The sequence below is a fragment of the Molothrus ater genome, chromosome 1 (assembly GCF_012460135.2).
Source record: "Molothrus ater isolate BHLD 08-10-18 breed brown headed cowbird chromosome 1, BPBGC_Mater_1.1, whole genome shotgun sequence".
Taxonomy (NCBI): Eukaryota; Metazoa; Chordata; class Aves; order Passeriformes; family Icteridae; genus Molothrus; species Molothrus ater.
In genome coordinates this window covers 101,042,591-101,061,024 of record NC_050478.2, presented here as the reverse complement: position 1 = coordinate 101,061,024, position 18,434 = coordinate 101,042,591, and the positions used below count along the sequence as shown (strand labels likewise).

General features: G+C 37.2%; 1 protein-coding gene across 1 annotated transcript in view; it reads right to left on the bottom strand.

The window, feature by feature from the left end:
• Nucleotides 1-18,434, bottom strand: part of PIEZO2 (piezo type mechanosensitive ion channel component 2) — a 285,479-nt gene that overhangs the window by 234,548 nt on the left and 32,497 nt on the right. Inside the window, exon 2 of the mRNA XM_036378969.2 lies at nt 499-594. Coding sequence (XP_036234862.1) covers nt 499-594 — 96 coding nt within the window. The remainder of the gene's footprint in view (nt 1-498; nt 595-18,434) is intronic.

Sequence of the window (18,434 nt, the reverse complement as noted above, 5' to 3'; positions counted from 1 at the left end):
TCATTCGTCATCTCTAAAAGCAAGCCCTTTGAGTTATTTTGCTAAGGCAGCAGTATAATGCCAAAATGTCAGTTGTTTAAATAAGTACCTAAAATACAATTGAATGAAAAATCTGGTATCAAATTTAATTATCATAATTAAATACCAATTCAGACCTAGAGCACAATCTATGACAGGATAGCTTTGGGAAGGTTCTGAAAATTCATTTTTCACCCAGACCACATCAGTATTCCAGAGGAAATGATGTCATAAAAAGGAATGCCCAGTAGTGCTATCAGACAGCCCTGATGCAATTTAGGGGCGAGCATGTTGGAAGTCCTTGGGCACCAAGGCCACCATATTGTAAAACTACAACATCAGGGAATTTACAGAATGTTTTGCAAGTCAGATCACTTAATGAGGGGGATGCACTCAGGACTTCTTCTTCTACTACACCAAAGCTTTTGCATGTACTCTGTGCACCACAGACTCTGAAGAATGAAGCAATGAACTTCTTACCTTGCATGGTTGCTTTTGTGGGTTCTGAAAACAGAGGAATGAGCAGGAGGTAGATGAGGTAGACAAAGGAGAGCCCATTGTAACGGAAAGCACAGGCTGCAATGAGAGAAAAGAAAAACAACATATTGTTTAATTGACCTGATAAAAACAAATTCAATGGCACAAAGTATTTCCCACTTGAGTTTACAATTGACCTTGTCAACTTTTGACCACTTATTTAAAGGATTTTTTCAAAGGTATTCAAGTTTATGCTTAAAATAAATCTCAGAATCAAAGGTTAGGTCAAGTTGGAAGGAACCAAAGTGGGTCATCTGGCCCAACCTCCCTGCTCAAGCAGGGTCATCCCAGACCACACGACACAGGATTGTGTCCAGATGGTTCTTGAGTAGCCCAGTGATGGAGACTTGTATCAATGAAGTCTTCTCAGCTATATCCAAAACTATTTGGTTTTGGAATACATATACATCTTTAGCCGTGCCAGAAACATGTATTCCAAAAGAAAATAAGTTTCACCAGACACAACTTCCTGAAAACAATAGTGTATCATGGAATATCATGGAATAGTATAATGGAAACAATAGTGGGAATGAGTTAACAAGTTATGCATTAATTGGTCCTCATCATCATCACATCTGTCCACTTTAATTATAAAACAAAAGTGTAAAGGTTCTCTATTAGCAAATCCATACAATAACTACAACTTTTGTTTCCCAAACCAGCAAATGTTTTGAACAACTGATTTGATTTCCCTAATAGCCTTGATAGAAAACTCTGGGTATACACTCCACATCTGCAGGTTGCCTTAGAAGCACGTGAAATGCATGGGTGCCTAGCAAGCAGGAAAAATAAGAAGCACCTATTCTTTATTTCTGAACTGACATGATTCCACAATCAGCCTTAAAAAAATCTGTCAAGTACTACAAAATCCACCAAAGCTTGATAGAGGGGTTTTCTGAGTGAAATCCAGAATCTTTAAGAGCAGCTTCTCATTTTCCTGTAAGAATTGCTCTTGTCACTTAGTAAATTTTCCTTATAGCCACAGTCTTAAATATCAACTGAAGACTTACACCTACATTTGTAACTATAAAAAACCTGCAAGATAGAGTAAATAGGACCTATCCCACAGGGAATTCTGCAAGCAATTATCAGAGCTCTAAAGTCAATGTACTTGAGAAGAGGGAGGGCAGCTCTGCTATTATGCACCTACTCTCAGGGTCCTCTACAGAGGAGCACAGAATGTACAATGGCCATTAGCGGCCTTCTTGGAAAGAATGGCAAAGAGGACACTCCTGATATCAGGACAAATCCATAAATCAACTTTTTGGTTTTTTGGGTTTTTTTCCAGTTTAATTTCAGGGTGGGAACAAATTCTGTGGCATTCATAGGAAGAGGTACAATAGTGGTTTAAGGCCTTTTATGGCCTGAAGGCTTTTCCATTTCAATGAGAAGGACCAATGTGCTCAGTCATTCTGGTAGCAGAATAATAACACTAGCAGGTAATACTACTATCCAGTTATTTTTGGCATTATGTCAACCAGATTTTAATCATGTTAAACAGCTTACTTATTTTCAGCGCAATATTATACTCATTTTCTTCTTTCTTGAGGACTGAGCTTGCTCCACTTCTTGTAGAGCACCTAGCAGTCAGTTTCCCAGTACAAATACAGAAAACAGCAACTGTGTGCTTTAAATGTCTTCCTTCATTAGCTGGAAGTCACTGAATGTCTTGCTAACAAGTCTGTGTCAAATATTTAGAACCTCTATTTATATCAAAGCCTCCTCCAGCAAACTCCGCTAGACACTGCCAGGAAAATTTGTATTTATTTAAGCAGTTGCAAGAGCTCTACCATTATGTTTCTCAGAATTATGAATTAAACTCCCCAAAACCTAGCTGCAACGTTTTTACTATTCCCTACTGCAACTGTTCCAATATTTTTATTTTGTGTTTATCTCCACTTATCTAGTGTATGTGTCTGGAGAGATGAGTGCCTTATCAAGCTAAGGTGCAAGAGTAAATGACTGAATATAATTTTAGCAAGATAAAAGATTAGGAAACAGCAGCTGCACTGCTTTCACATGTTGGCACTGCACTACATTATTATTTTGTCAAACATACATATTCCTCAGTTCTGACACTCAAAACTATCTAGAAAAAATTTCAGAGCATAAAATCAGTTTTAGTTTGTCACTGATGCAACAACAAAGGACCCAAAAAAGCAAATTAACCCATCTTCTACAGTTTCTCTGGTATTTGCAGAGGTCTCCTTCTGCAAAAGGAGCCGTACACAGATGTCCAAAACAATGGAAAATCCCATTTAGGATCAATGGAATTCCATCACCAGAAAAAGCACCTATAAAGATGAGTTTCTTGGCAAACCAGATGGGATAGAAATTTCTGGGTATTCTGGATACATTTGTCAGTTTGCAGTATCAAAATTAATGTAATTTTAGCATTTTAGGCTTGTTACTGCTTCTAAAAATTGTCTAATCAATTTGCAAAATTAATTTCAGATGACTTTTTCTTGAATTATATTTACCTCAAAATTTACTGCTTTCTATTCCTAGAGCTGTGTACTCAAAAGCTTTTTTTCCCTCTATTGCTACATAAAGAGGACTGTTAACAGAGATTACATTTCCATTCAAACCTTCTCTTATGTATTTTTTCATATAAAGCATCCAGAAAACCCTTTGGTTTCTTAGCTTTCAAAGGATGGGCTCATCTACAGCAAACACTGAACAAAAAGGCTTAAACTGGAAATTACAACATATGTGCAAAGTCCATTCACACTTCCTGCTCTTCAGGCTTCCTTTTAAACTGTGCTTCACCATGTTTTCTAACAGTCCCTATTGACAAAATTTCAGAAATGTGATTTTCACCTGTGAAGTTCTGCTGTTGTTCACAGCCAAATAATAGCAATAATACACAATTGCGAAGAGACATAAAAAGCAGAGCTATTAATACACAGAATTAGAAGCAAATTAGGTTTTATTTTGTATCATCTGAAGTACTTTAAAGCACCTTCCCTTAGACAGGAAGAGAAGAGCACTTGATAAAATATAAGCCTGACTTCACCATTCATAAGTGACTATTTAAAATATTTCAGTCTTAATGTATAGAAAATAAAAGGTGCTGTACAAACCTTTAAAGATTTTTATCATCTTTCACAGCAGTGGACAAGTTGATTTATAGCTAAAATATTTAATTCATTTTTAAGAACGGTATGTACAGTGTGTGCCATACAAAATTTAAAAGGAATCTCAAAAAAACCCCAAAAAACCAGAAAATCATATATCACGTGTATCACATGATAACCTTGTCCTTCTAGAATTTATTTTTCATTTTTCTATGTTAGCCAGACTAGGCCTTTGAAGAAATTTAATCCTGCTTCATAGACACATCAGCTTTCTACATGTAGAATTCTAACAGCTGTTACATATTATTATTTCATATTTATACCAACAGTTTTCTTTCCTCCATTTAAAGATAATAATTTGTATAGAATTGGTGTTTCACCTGTTATATGAAAAATACTGGAGAGCAAGTGAGGGGCAATAAAAAAATTCACAATAAACATGAATTTGGAAAGAAGAGGAAAAAACCAGCCTCATAAACGATGTGTTTAGTTTTAGTCCACAAAAATTTTAAGAGTACTTAATTCAGAAGTGGAAACTACGTGTTCAGAAAAACTGGCTTCAAGAGTGCAGGACTAGTACCAAAGGGCTACTGACTCCTCATTTGAAAACTAGAATTCTGTCAAAAGCCACAACAGCAGAAAACAAGACAGAAGGTGAAGAAAAAATTAGCCATCCACTCACTATTTTTGAATTTACTTTGGTAAACAAAAGTAGTGTAATTATTGTTAACAGAATAATGTATTGCTTGTTATACCCTTTTGTGTTCAAGAAATATGTAAAAAGATCTCTTCCACATATTTCACATATTTCTACTGGAGGTTTGAGAATATTATGTATCCTTCTTAGTGTTATCCTATCCAGACTCTTGTGTGCTTTAGCATGAGAAGAAATTAATTCTGCCAACTACACTGAAGTAATGTGTCTTCTACTTCAACAGGATATTGCATGGTGTTTGCATCCTGTTTTAACAACTTTACAGCTGCAAGATTATTAAGAAAGCTATGCAATTATATTCTTTAAAAATGGTTCATTTAGACTAAAATTTGGCCTAACTTTCATGCTTATTTTTCCAGTAACACAAAAAAAAATATATTCGGTGAAAATATTAATTGGAAAAAGTGCTACTGAAAAAAATGTCTAACCCTGAGCAGGCAAGGGTAGTTGGCTAAAAGACAGAGGTGATGCTGTTCATTCATTCTTATATCCAGCTGATCTGAAATAAGAGACCAAAATGCAGAAGGGAAAAGGAATCAGCAGCTGAATGACCTTTGAAACTTCTCAGTCTCCAGGAGGCCAAGTGTCCAACTCTCAAAGCTAGGACAACTCAGCACCGGATTCCTGCCTGTAATGCCGTAATTATTCTTAGTTATCCCATGGTTAATATCCATTATATCCTCATTGTTCTGAAAAAATCCTCGATTACCACGCAATTCAGATGACTAAAACAGGCTACAGATGTAGCAGCCTTTGCTACTAGGTATAACATGTGAATGAGACACTGGCACATACCCCAGATGAAAAGATTCTAGGGCAAAAGCTCAGCCTAAGTCAAATGTTGAAGCAAATGCATCTCCCCCTCCAAACCAAGGTGTTCTAAATGACAATCCATGAATGTGTCATGAGTGGCCAGCTCTTCCAGGAAGAGATACAGTTAAGATCCCTCTTACCAATAAGGCACTGTCCTCAGGTCACGATTATTCAGGCCTTTTCACTTGTGCTGCTCTCCAGTAAGACATTTACCAGCTGGTTCCCACATTCTCTGGAACATTCTAAACTGGTGAAGTTTGGGGGGCTTTTTTGTTGGTTGGTTAGGTTTTTTTACCCCTAATCACCTTACTAGACATCAGGGAACTGCCCTACCAAGGCAAGTGGGTCCAGCACTAGGCCATATGGACTTGGCCTTCTGTCAGAGACTGAAATGTTACAATTTATGGCTTAAACATCTTCATTGCCTATTATAGCAAAACTGTACAAAAGCTGCAGGGAAAACCACCAAAACCTGAATGGAGCCCTACACTGTTCCTTGATGGACTATATGAACAACACAAGAGCTTGGTAAAGTAAGTAAATATTAAAAGAGGTAAGGTGATTTAAATTCTATAGAATAAGAACTGCTGGAAATAAATTATTTTCAAGGAAAAAGAGTTTAAAAAAATTCAAAACAAACCAACAGTGACAAAAAACCCCACCTTCATTAGCCAGCCAGATAAGTACTTCCAACAATGTGATACAAAGAGGAGAGGTCTAAACTGGTGAGAAAAGTCTGATTTCCTTCCATTCTGCATAAAGCCCTTATGTACAATGCTCTTTAATTTCTGGTAACACTCCCTCTTGGTATCAACCAGCAAACATGAGAAAAAATGGAACAAGAATTTTTTCTTCTTTTCCTAAAGAGTCATGCATGCAGCATTCTTTAACCAAAACTCACCCACGCGCATAGTAGCAATACAGTCAACAAGCAGCAAACAGGCCCTCCAGTATTTCCTTATAGTTCCTGATGCCTCTGCCCCCAGAGGAAGGGGCGTCCTTGAGAAGAACACCCACCTTATCTCACACTGACACAAAGACCCACAAGGCTGTACACAGCTTGCTCTGTTGTCTATGAGCACTGCTTTACAAACTAATGTAGCAAAAAGTGAACTCATTCACCGTTGGCAGGACAAAATGACCCAGTATTAATTACCTACAGAGCTGAATCTCCCAGAAAGATGATCAACCAGTTGTTCTCATCTCCACTCTAATCTTATGAGCCAATGACTGCTAAGGTACAAAGTGGAAGGCAACCTCACATCTCCTTTTCAACTCAGAGTCACAAGTGAATGTCTTGTTTCTGAGGATTTCTCACTTTTACATGACATAACCATTAGTAACCAAATGCAGTAGAAAAAGACTCAGTTTTTTACTTAGAAGACTACGTAAAAAGACTAAGAAGACTAAAAATTAAGTTCACTTGATCAGAAATATGCATTACCACTTCTGAAAAAGAAAATTGCACTTTTGAAAATTGCTATTTTTCAACTCTTCTAACACTTCATACTTCAAATTTGTTCCAGAAATACAAAGTTTGTTTCAGAACTTTTTCCTCCAAGACTTTTTACAATAACAATTAAAAAAAAAAACGCACATTGCAAAATTAGTTTATGCTGTAAACAACCTATTTTAAAGAATAAAACTGTGATAGTGAGCAAAAATGCTCCTCTTCAAAAGCTATACCTTCTCGTAATGACATATATCTGATAGGCATAGTGCCCAGGGAACTTTAGCTCACAGATATTTACTTTATTTTTACTTATTGAAATACAGAAGAATGGATTAACTCCTGACATAGTTTTGGTCTCACTTCTGAGTAATTGCACTTAAAGTAATACTTGTGACAGATGAGATTGGAATGATACACTGCTATGCAAGACAGTTACGTGAAGTGCTTGTAATCTTACCATCCCTTCAGAGCAAAATAATGGTCATAGCCTCTGGTGTGCAGTGCAGAACTGTGCCTGCTCAGGACAAGTTCCCTCCCGCATCAGCCCATACTCCCTCCACATCCAACAGCTCTGTTGATAAGGCCGTGCTAACACACACCACTCCCCACCCTGCTCCTGAGCCAACATCTCAACACGGGGCTGCTCTGTGTGCCACACCCAGAGAGAAAAAATTTCTTCTTTGGGAAAAAAAAAACAAAACAAAAGACCCCAAAAAACACCAAAGACTTTGATGAACAGATGAATAGAATGCCTTCAGTTCATGTCAGCACTTCTACAACCACATTTTTTCACCTGTCAGCATTTATCGGAGAGATAACTGCTGGATAGTGAACAGTTTTGCAATGGCTTGGGAATTTTTTTTTCCTTTGCTTTTTCTTGCCTTTCCTCTATTTCTCCAAGCAGAAGTTTTAGTAAGCTCACTCTTCATCAGAAACCATCTGGAACAGATTTTAAATTTGTGGCAAATATTCCACAGGAATCAATCAAAAGGAGGAGAAGACAAAACACCTTGTTCACCACTTTCTTTCAGCGCTTAGGAACAGGAGCTCTGTTTCCCAGCTGTATTTGACAGCAAGAAAATGAACAAAGGATCTTAAGTATAACCATATCACAATCATCATCTTACTTAGAATAATGTATTTTAAAGCTGTATCCACTTTCACAAGCAAATCCGTGTCCATACACTTTACTGCCATGACTAAGAATACAAATATTTCCAAATTAAAAAACACGATAGGCACCATCATCAGTTATTTTTCCGATTCAAAAGATCAACTTCACATTGTAACTCATTTCCATTTCAGTGCCAACTGAAACAAAATTCATTTATTTGTATGGGAAGTGGAAAGAGATGTCTTCTTATTCCTCCGCTGAGGTGGCTGCCTGCAGAAGGGACGCTGTCTGCATTCTCACCTTTGCTTCACCAACAGCTCTTCTATCTCCAGGCTCCTCTCTCTAGGAAAGTAACTGGGAGCTAAAGAAATAACTCTGCTCCTCACTCATTTTCATGGGATGAGAAAAGCATGTTCCTGTTTCCCCGGACATCTGGAGACAGTAGTCTGGTTCTGCTGTTACAGTTGCATAACCCTGTCAAGACTCAGACTAAAAATAACAGCAAACTCAGAACACAGATGACAATCAAATGTCACACACAGTGCTACTGCTAAACATAACATCAACCAGGGACAGATGTGGAGAGAGCTGGGTAACAGAGAGACCTGCATGAGCAGAAAGGGACTGAGACCTTCGTTTACAGCTGCTAAGAAGCTACTGACACCCAGAACAGCTACCCAGTCAGATGTTTCCAGCAACTGGAAGTGTGAATTTCAGCATATATTACCATTCCTCCACCACCATTCACACTCATAGTCTTTTAAAACACATAAATCACCATAAGGCAATTGACATAAGGTGCAGAAAGAACCAAGTAATTTTTTTCACCATCTGTTGCTTACTGACATCAGTCCTAAAAAACCCTGAGTCAGATGAAGGACGTGTTAAAAAACTAACCCAGATAAACACTTCTGAGGAACATAAATATGATTAAACATCAGAGAGGTGTTAACACTGAAAAATATGAGTGTCATTAGTGAAGTTACAAATATGAATGCAGACTTTGAAACTCTGCCATTATTTATTCCAGCAGAGGAAAGGATAGATAAACTTCCTTTCTTGGTCCATCACTGAATAAAAGGGACCCAGAGGATTGCAACTGCAAGATATAAATCTGAATGATGTAGGAGCATTTCAGACAGTGCTACAAAGCCACAGTGTTTATCAAAGGAAACAGAATTTTTAAAAATAGGTAACTCCAGGATATCATCAAGTGCATAAAGGAGATACAAGCTCCCCATTCGTGCAATGTCCCTATTCCAAATTGATCTTGCTTGTAGGAAATAATAAATCCCTTTTTGTTTGAAGACCTGTGGATTTCTCTCTCTCCTTACAAATACATGAGGTAACTTTCTCTCATTGCAAAGAAGTTTCAAGCTGCTACAGGAATCTACTTAGGAATGCCATGAATTGTCTTGCAAACTATTCCTCATAACTCAGAACCAGGAAAGGAACCTGAAGAACTAAGAGTCACAGAACCCATGGACATATTTAGCAGGCTATTTGTAATCCACAAATCTAATCTGATCATTAAGATTGCCTTTCCTGCAGAAGCAGTGCTTAAACCCATCTGACTCCCAATGAAATTTCACATGCACATGACCACAGTCTCTGTAAGAGAGTTCTACTGGGACAGATGCATTTTACTGTGGGTGTCAAATGCAACACGTATCTAACATTGAATGAAAAATGTCATTCAGAAATCCTAATATTGGAACAGAACCATGGTCTTGTCCATTTCTTTTATTATCTCTTATTACTTTTTCACACAGCAAAGGAATAGTTATTATAATTACTCCATAGAGCAATTCAAGGGAAAAAAAGTCTTAATTGTGGATTTATTTCAAGTAGTAATTTCAATTTCCCAGAAAGTGCAGGGCACATCTGCATCTGTTTCTTCACACGTCATTCAAGAAACTTTCCCTACATTCATGGAGTTGCCATCTGTGGCACTCTCTTCAGGTTGGCAAATCTCTTGTTCTTATGGGAGGCCTTCTTCCATGTATTGATTTTCTTTTGTACAGGATCTGTAGCAATGTTTTCTTCCCCTGGAATATGTTTTGAAGAAACTCCCCCAGACTTTTGATAAGCTCTCAGCCAAATTTTAAGAGCAAGACTGGAAATTCAAAATGATTTAATACCCCTTTCATGTTTATAAAACAAACCATTGTGTCCTTGTCCAAGAATATTTGAATGTGGGAAGTTAAGAAGAAGTTTAACTTGAAGAAAACTTCCCACGCAGTTGGTAATTCTAATCTGTTTATATCTAGGCTCAATATAAAGTCTAACTACGCATTTCTTTGGAGTCAAGCCACTGTCCTGAAGACACCAAATAGTATCATGCAGCATCCCACCAGAATAAAAAATAAAACAGTCATCCCAACAAGGAAATCAGGGTCCTGGGCTCACACTACAGAACTTCTAGAGCTCTCAACTTAGCCAATTGCAAAATAAAGGATTTCTTGTTGCAAGAGAAGACAGAGAACAAAAACTTGCCATCATTAGGCCTGTTCTGAACACAAGGAGATGGGTGCAGTAAATTTAAGGCTCTCAATATAAATCTTCATTCAAAAAACACAATACTGTACTTATTTCATTTAAGGAAAACCAAAATAAAACCAAAAAAAAGCAAACCAAAAACACAGCATGTTTTTAATTGAGCAAGATCTCAAATTTGGAGAAATGAGTCCACTGAGAATCTCAGAAGGTCTGTTCTTGACAAAGAGCCAAAGTATACATCCTGGAGAATTAAAACTAAGTGAAGAGCACATTAAATTTGATTTAAACATATCTCAAAAATATAAGAAATATATAAACACCAAGCTGTCTTTCAAGTTAAAAAAAAAATTGTTTTTCTTTACCATCTCTTCAGGGCAGCCAATGATCCTTACAGACAAGAGTTCTACATACAGTGAAGATAACAGCAGTAAAGACTTACATAATCCTTGTGACTTTATTTATGAGCACTTCCGTGAGTATAAATTTTTATCTGGTTAACAAAGTATTTTTGTCAGTAAACTGACCAAAAAATTTATACCATCTGAGAACACAAACATGGATTTCAAAGTCTTTATGAGCATGGTCTTTATGAGCAAACTGACCAAATTAGTCTTGGATGAAGTTTATAGCTCCAGAAAAGTGCCAGAATAAGTAGAATACTGGGGTTTGTTCAAACACAAGGATTCTCTTCATTAACAGTTAGACCAATGTACAAGAGCCAGTCAGGAATGTGTCTCAGGAGTATTCTTATTTGTCATGCTTGAAAAATAACTAACTTCATCCCTTCCTACATGGTCTTAAGTGATGGAAGTGGGAAGACAAAGCTGCAGAAAGAAAAACAGCACCTACTAAAAAGCTTGAGTATACCTAACTCAGTAATGATGTTCTGTTAACGCTTTATTGGAAAGTTCATTTACTACAGAAGGAGGAGAAAGTTTACCTAAAAGTAGGAGTAATAACAATAATAATTATAAAAAGGATTTATTGAAATAAATTAGTTGTGGTTTGGTTTGTTGTTTTCATTTTTTTAACCCAAGAAAATTGAAAACATTTTTTCAGTTTGAAATCGGGTGAGAATAATGCTGGAAATGTGAATTTTTTTCCTGCTTCATCCATTCATATAAGATAACCTTCTCTCTCATAATTAGCTATCCACTTCTAAAGTAGTTCAATGTGGTATTATAGTTAATTTTGAATATTCAATGCTCCCACATAATTTTCTTGCTTTTCATAACGAAACAATTTTTAGAACTAATTTTTTTAATCTAAAACTTCCAAGTTATTTAATTATAGCTATCAGAAAATGCACCCTTTATAAATGAATAAACAATCACCAAGACTGCCTTCTCAGCTCTTTGATCAGAATAAATGCATATTAGCAGCAAAATTCCCACCATCATCTTAATTGGTAGCATAAATAAATTAGGACCCTGCTACCAAGATATGGTAAAGCAAGCTGGAGTTAAGTGTGATTACATAACAAGGAACAGATCATGAGCATGACCAGAAAACATTTATCCTTTGCTTAGGGCATCACAGTCTACTCATAAAAACATCAATCCTCAACAGATAATGGAGTGTGGCTTCAGTGTCCCCAAACTACCAAAGAACATTACAGAGCAGACAACTTCAGTGCACAAGACTACTCAGAGTAGAAAAAAGGGAAGTATCCTTACCGAGTTTATACAGGCAAGAAACCTATCCAGAGAAAATTACTTTACTTTATCACATTTACATGACAGCCGTGTAGTAATATGACCCCAAATTCCCAAACCTAAACCTGTACTTCTAAGAACACAACCATCCCACAAAAATTTATTATTGCCTCTCTTCCTAAGGGTGCTACATGTACATATAACAAGACTTTACTCTGGAATCAGTATTTTTTTATTCATGAGAAACAAAAACCCAAAATTACCCCCCTAATCATATTCACATTGTTTTTCTGGTAGATTTCCCCATATATGTGTGTCACTTGCTGTTGGAATACATCACAGACTGAGTCACAAGCTCTAACTCCATTTGTCACAATATGCTGTGCTGCACTGCAGCATCTGAACACCTTTCAGGAAAAAATGAACATGTGCCAAATACAATCACACCTTCTGAGAAACTGGAGGTGGTAAAGGGACAAGGATGCAGCTCCAGCACAGGAGGCCAAAACTGCTTCTGTCCTTCAAGATGACAGTCTTAATGCTCCTTACCTGCCTCCAAATGCATTCATTAGCAGCCTTAGGTGGGATCTTAAAGGGGAATGGCCCTGTAGCCATAGACCCCTTCATTCAAATGGAAAAAATTTGTGAGAATATATTTACAGGAAATCATAAATCTAATATCAGAGCCTTCGAATTTTCAACCATATCTTGTATGAAACCTGTGTTTATTTCTGCATTAGATTAAACGCATCAACTTTTGGCACTCAAAAAAAAAAAGTGCAACATTATAACCATTTGAAAAAGTGGCATATTTGCTTTCCTGTGGGTCTTGTGTTTTAAGCCAACAGGCTGGCTTAAATTTGAACTTCTGGTATCACTAAAATTATAGAATAACCTTTAAGAAAAATTCAATAGATGCAGTAAAGTCATGATTAACTCCAAACCATTGGTGGTTTTCTTCTTCTTCTAAACTAACAGTCATTGAAGCCATTCCCTTCATCTTACTCTCTTCCCTCAAATTCACAGCAATCCAATAAAAAACCAGTTCAAATTTAAAGGATAAAATTTCAACATACATTATACAATAATTCAAAACAATCTAATCATTGCCTTCAGTGGTTAATAATATAGAATCTGAGGCTTGGTTTACCTGAACTACAAAGAAACACAGGGACCTCATCCAAATCGGCACAGTAATACCCTGATCCTGCACTCCTTACACAAGCATTTTTGTCCTCTTTCCCAGGACTGTTCCAGGAAGGGCAGATGAATTCACAAACTTGACCGGTATCCACAATCTAGTAGCTGAACTTGCTTGTGCCTTAGACAAAATATACTTCTTGCTCGTAAACCACTGTAACCTGATCAACCACCATGACTCAAATCCGTCATACCAAACTCCTGAAAACAGGAACAACCAGCTAGAAACCTGTCCTTTAAAAATATTTTTGCACTCTGCTAAGTGACCCTTAACCAACAATACCAGATGAAAAAACTGTGACCATCTCAAAGCATCCGAGAATACTCTTTTGTTTGTGGGTGTAATTCTTAAAAGCAAAGAGATTTTTAGTTCAAATCCATTTACTGGCACAGCAAGACAACAGTGTGCATGCCATGGTCTCACTCTCTCAATCAGCAGACAAGACACTGGTAAATTGGTCTCTTTCAGCCAAAAGTGCAAGAAATAAAAAAGGCAGTTCCAGAAGGGGCCAAATACTGAATGGACTCATCTGAAAATGGGAACTGTAGTCCAACATATCCCAAAGAAGAAGAAATGTTATTTTTGTGTCTGGAGACAATTTGAGTCAAGCTTGATAAGAATATTTCCAACCTCTGAAGTGCTTTGTGAACTTCACCCTGCACTGTACAGCCCAACAAGGCTGCTTTTGTGGATGATGACACAGAGCACAGACAGCAAAGCAACCAATGTGCTTGTCCATACAGAGTTACAATTTTAACTCTGAATTTAGAAAACACACAAAACATATTTGTGATCAGGCATGAGACAGGCTACTAATTCAATTTATACATTTTATTAATTTAGCTCATCTCTCCTGCCAAAAGTGTAATCACCTTCCAGCAGATGAATGTCAACCAGGTAAGCCAAAAGCCATTTATCAACTTTTAGCTGAGAAATATTTGAAGAGCTTAAAAAAAAAAAGGCAAGTATTAAAATGCAGATTGGAACAAGCATGAATGGTTTGATTATTACATGGAGTCCTGGAGTGGAAGGAGGGGAGCACATCCTGTTTTGAGGTTAGGAAAAGTTGGCAATCTGAATCTGACCCCCACCCTTTTTTGTGAGATCTCTGCATATTAAATTCGACATTTCAGAAGAAAGCTTCCATTCTCCTCCAGAAATCCTGTGCAAAGGAGTAGAGAAAAGTGGGTCCTCCACTCCATTTTTTTTTCAGTCATCTACAGGATTTCCAAAAATAATACTTGCCCAGATGTTGAATCAGACTTTTAGTTTATTTGCAGGCAGCAGAATCAGTAGATTTGAAATTAGCTTCAGATGCTGTGAGTGAGGAAATATCACTTCCCTCCAAATCCAACATCTACAAGTTTTATGCATTTTTATGCTTATTTTAAAAAAAGAAGATTTATAGGCCAAAAATTAATATATGAGCTCTAAATCAATGCCTCTTTCAAGATCAGAACTTCAGGATGCAAAGAAATCCTTAATCATGGTCAAACCTGGGCACTAATTGTACCCAAACATTCCACCTCAGGCACCTGCACTCCTTATTTTACTGAAAAGAAACCACAAGCAAGATTATAGAAGCTACACCTGGTAGTAAAAATGGCAGACCATCTCAGATACAATAATTAAAAATATATCTGCAGTTTTCACTCATTTTTTTCTTAGGTCAGTATCGAGATTTATTCTTGACCCTTCCAATCCTGTCTTTTCATTTGATTAATAAATTTAACCTCGAAATAGGGCAAAAAGATGGAGCCTGTATCTCTAATGCTTGGTCACTGTATTCAAACTTGGATGAGGTGGGAGAGGAACACCAAAATTCCCCTCAAACAATAACAAGCCTGTCTACCATGTAGGTATGTCATGTTCCTGTAACATGGGAAAGGTTTGCCTTAGGAAAGTATACTTCGTGGCTCAAACATCTGCTATTTCTTCTTAGTCAAAGCACATCCAAAGCATGCAAAAATACATTGCAGCATGTTCTCAAATATCTGGATGCTTCTATTAGAACAGTTTATGTCTGGGAAGTGAGGATTTAAAATAAACATGGAGTCAAATCCTAAAGCCTTTAACATGGGCAACCTTCCATTCTCCAAACTACAGCAAAAAGTATAGTTCTTCTCTTTTAGTTAGGTTTATACAGATTTAAATGGATTTAACCACATTTCTTGAATTCAGGTCTATTAATCTGAAAGTTATGACCATCTTGTAGTGAAAATGGAGAAAGAACAAAACTCTAGCCCAGGATTATTTCAATATGAAGCATCAGGTCTGCTAAGATTATAGCACTAAAACTAGGAAAAAATGCATTTAAATAGCACTACAATCCTGCCATTTCCAGTGGTCTTGAACTAACCTCTTTGTCCCTACTATTAATCCTCTTAAGAACAACAAAAGTACAAAGATAATTCTCTGGAATACCAAGAAAGATAAGATATTTTTTTTAAATGTATTAAGTATTGGTCTTAATATGTTTCATATGATCCATTTATCCATAAACCCTGAAAACAGTACATGTTAAAATCCTGGTCACCAGAAAGCAACAATTTTTCTGGTTCCATTTGTACTCTTTTGGATAGAGAAGACAAGTGGACACTTCTCCATGCCCAAGGAGGATTCTTCCCTCAGGCATGGGGACATGAAACACCTCACCAGAAGCACCATCATGCAAACTCAGCTAGGCAGGAGAGGTAATTTTACAGTCTTTGTCCATATAGCTGAAGGAATAATCAAGGAAGCCAGAGTTTGTACTACTGAGCTCTTCCATGGGGCTTTGAAGATGCATATGACTACTTTTCAAAGAAACTAAAGCAAAAATTTTGTGGTTTTCTTTTTTTTTTTTTTTTTTGAGGAGGGAGAATGATGTACAGATGCAGAGGATCAAGGTTATAATAAGCAGAAATCAATTCTGAATGCTGCACTTTAGCTATTTCTGGAACCTTCTTTTTTTTTTTTCCCCCACCATTTGTTCCTGAAACACAAGCAGCAGTAACACCAAAAAACAAAACCCAAATAATTTCCTTCTAATAAAAATACATTTTTTTGTAAAAGTGATACATGTACCTATGCTTACACACACCCCAGACTAAACCAGCCATCCCCTTTGTCATGGTTTAACCCTAGTCAGTAGCTAAGCACCACACAGATGCTCAGTCACCACCCCTCCACCCCACTCTGTTGAGATAGAGAGAAGAATTGGAAGAAAAGGTAGAAACTGGGGATTGAGTCCAGAAACGTTTATTAACTGAAATAAAGTAAAATATAGTAGTAATAATAAAATTTATATGCAAAATATTTGAAGGAAAGTAAAATGCAGTAGCAGCACTAGTAATATTATGAAAAGAGAGAAAAAAACCCCAAGAAGCACAACGCAGTTGCTCACCACCCACTGTGCAATACCCGTCCCATCCCCAAGCAGTGACTGGTGGCTCTCAGCCAGCTCTCCCCAGTTTATAGACTGAACATGACCCTCTGTGGCACAGAATATCCCTCTGGCTGCTTCAGGACACCTGTCCTGCCCACATTCCCCACCAGCTTCTTTGTTCACCTGGTCACTGGCAGAGTGTGAGACACGGAAAATACCTGGGATTAGAGTAAGCACTGCAACTAAAACACCAGTGTGTTATCAGTATTGCTCTCACACCAAATCCAAAACACAGCACTGGGCCAGGCATTTAGAAGAAAACTAACTCTGTCCCAGCTGGAAGCAGGGCACCCTAGCATATCTAATCCCTAAGGTATAGAGATATTGGTTATCTCAATATCTGGAGATCAAAAGTTTTCACTTAGCGTGTTACAAGTGAAGTTTATTCTTCCAACCCTACCTTGTGATACCAAGCATGCTGGTCTCCTTCCCACACCTTGCCAAAATTCTTATCTTTGCAACACAATTACCATTAACACTACAAGTTTTGCGTGGCAAAAAGTCATCTCCATTGCTAGTCCTCTCATTCCACTTTATTCTTACACAAGTTACTGTAGTTCCAAGGCAATCACAGTTACTATTCCTCTCAATTTGTTCTCCAGAGAAACACTGAGCTCAAACCACTGCTTTTCTCACAGAACTACCAAGCAAGCATCATGATCTCAGAGTACTCAACATAGACTTTACAAGCATTTCAAAATAAAAAAAAAACCCACAAGAATTCTTCTGAAATATTTATACTGTTTATCCATCAGTACTACATAATACAAACTTGTGATGGAAATAGATTACACACACCATGTCACATTATTTACATTTAAATCATGTTTTATGCAAGCTGGCATTCAGCTAAAGAGACTCCAACAGCCCTGTGTATATATCTCTTGTGCCATTGCAGTCTGGATATAGCCACGTAGTTTTGGATTGCAAAAATAGTAACAAAACACTGGAGGTAGTTCACAGAGCATATTATTGGGGAAAGAAGTTAATTTTCTCTGTCAAGATGAAGAGAGATTAATTGTTTCACTAAGTCAAAGTGGAAGATTCTATAAAAAGACCTGAAGGGCTGAGCACACCATGCAGGAAGAGGGAGTGCATTACATACTGGATTACTGAGTGAACTGGCCTCACCTGAATTGAAAAAACAGGGTTGTTTTTTTTTGTCTTCTTCAGTAACCCCACACCAAAACCAACACCAGGTGTGCTACTGATGGACTTAGCACTGTTCAGGAACATAGGAATTACATTTGAGCAGATTACTAGATATTCTGAGGCACTGTGTGACTTCCCATTTTCTATAAAATCCCTCAGGAATGTGAAAAAGAATCTTTACTGTCAAGCAAAATCAATTGCTATAGAAAGCTTCACCACTACATCAAGCTTTGGAGCAGAGCTTGGGCACCAGGTTTACCCATAGCACCCAAATTAATGTTGACTAATGAGGAGTGAGAAATTAAAGCTGAGTAAAGAAACCAGAGGTTCCTTACCCAAAGCAGTCTGCAAAACACAGATGCTGAACTCACATTAGTGGTGACTTGTTAAGTGAAAAGCAGGTTTATTTTCCAGTTCAGGCCCCTGAACACCATTAGAAGCATGAAGAAGTGAATGTCACCTCAAAAAAGTTATACCTGTTTTAACTAATTGACATCTCCCCAAAAAGAAGAAACTTGGGTTGGAAGATTTCCCAACTATCTCATTTGAGGAGAGCTTTCTATTTACTAGGACAATCTTACAGGTCTTTCACTTCTGATTCTGTGTTTAATTAAAAAAGAAAAGACATAGCAAGTTACCCTAATTCATAGTGAGGAATCTAAATTGTCACAAAATGATAGATAGCTTAATCCCTACAGGGTGTGAAAACTCAGTGGCAGAATACCAAATAGCATGAAGTCATAGATATTAAGCAATCAGCTCTTATTTCTTCT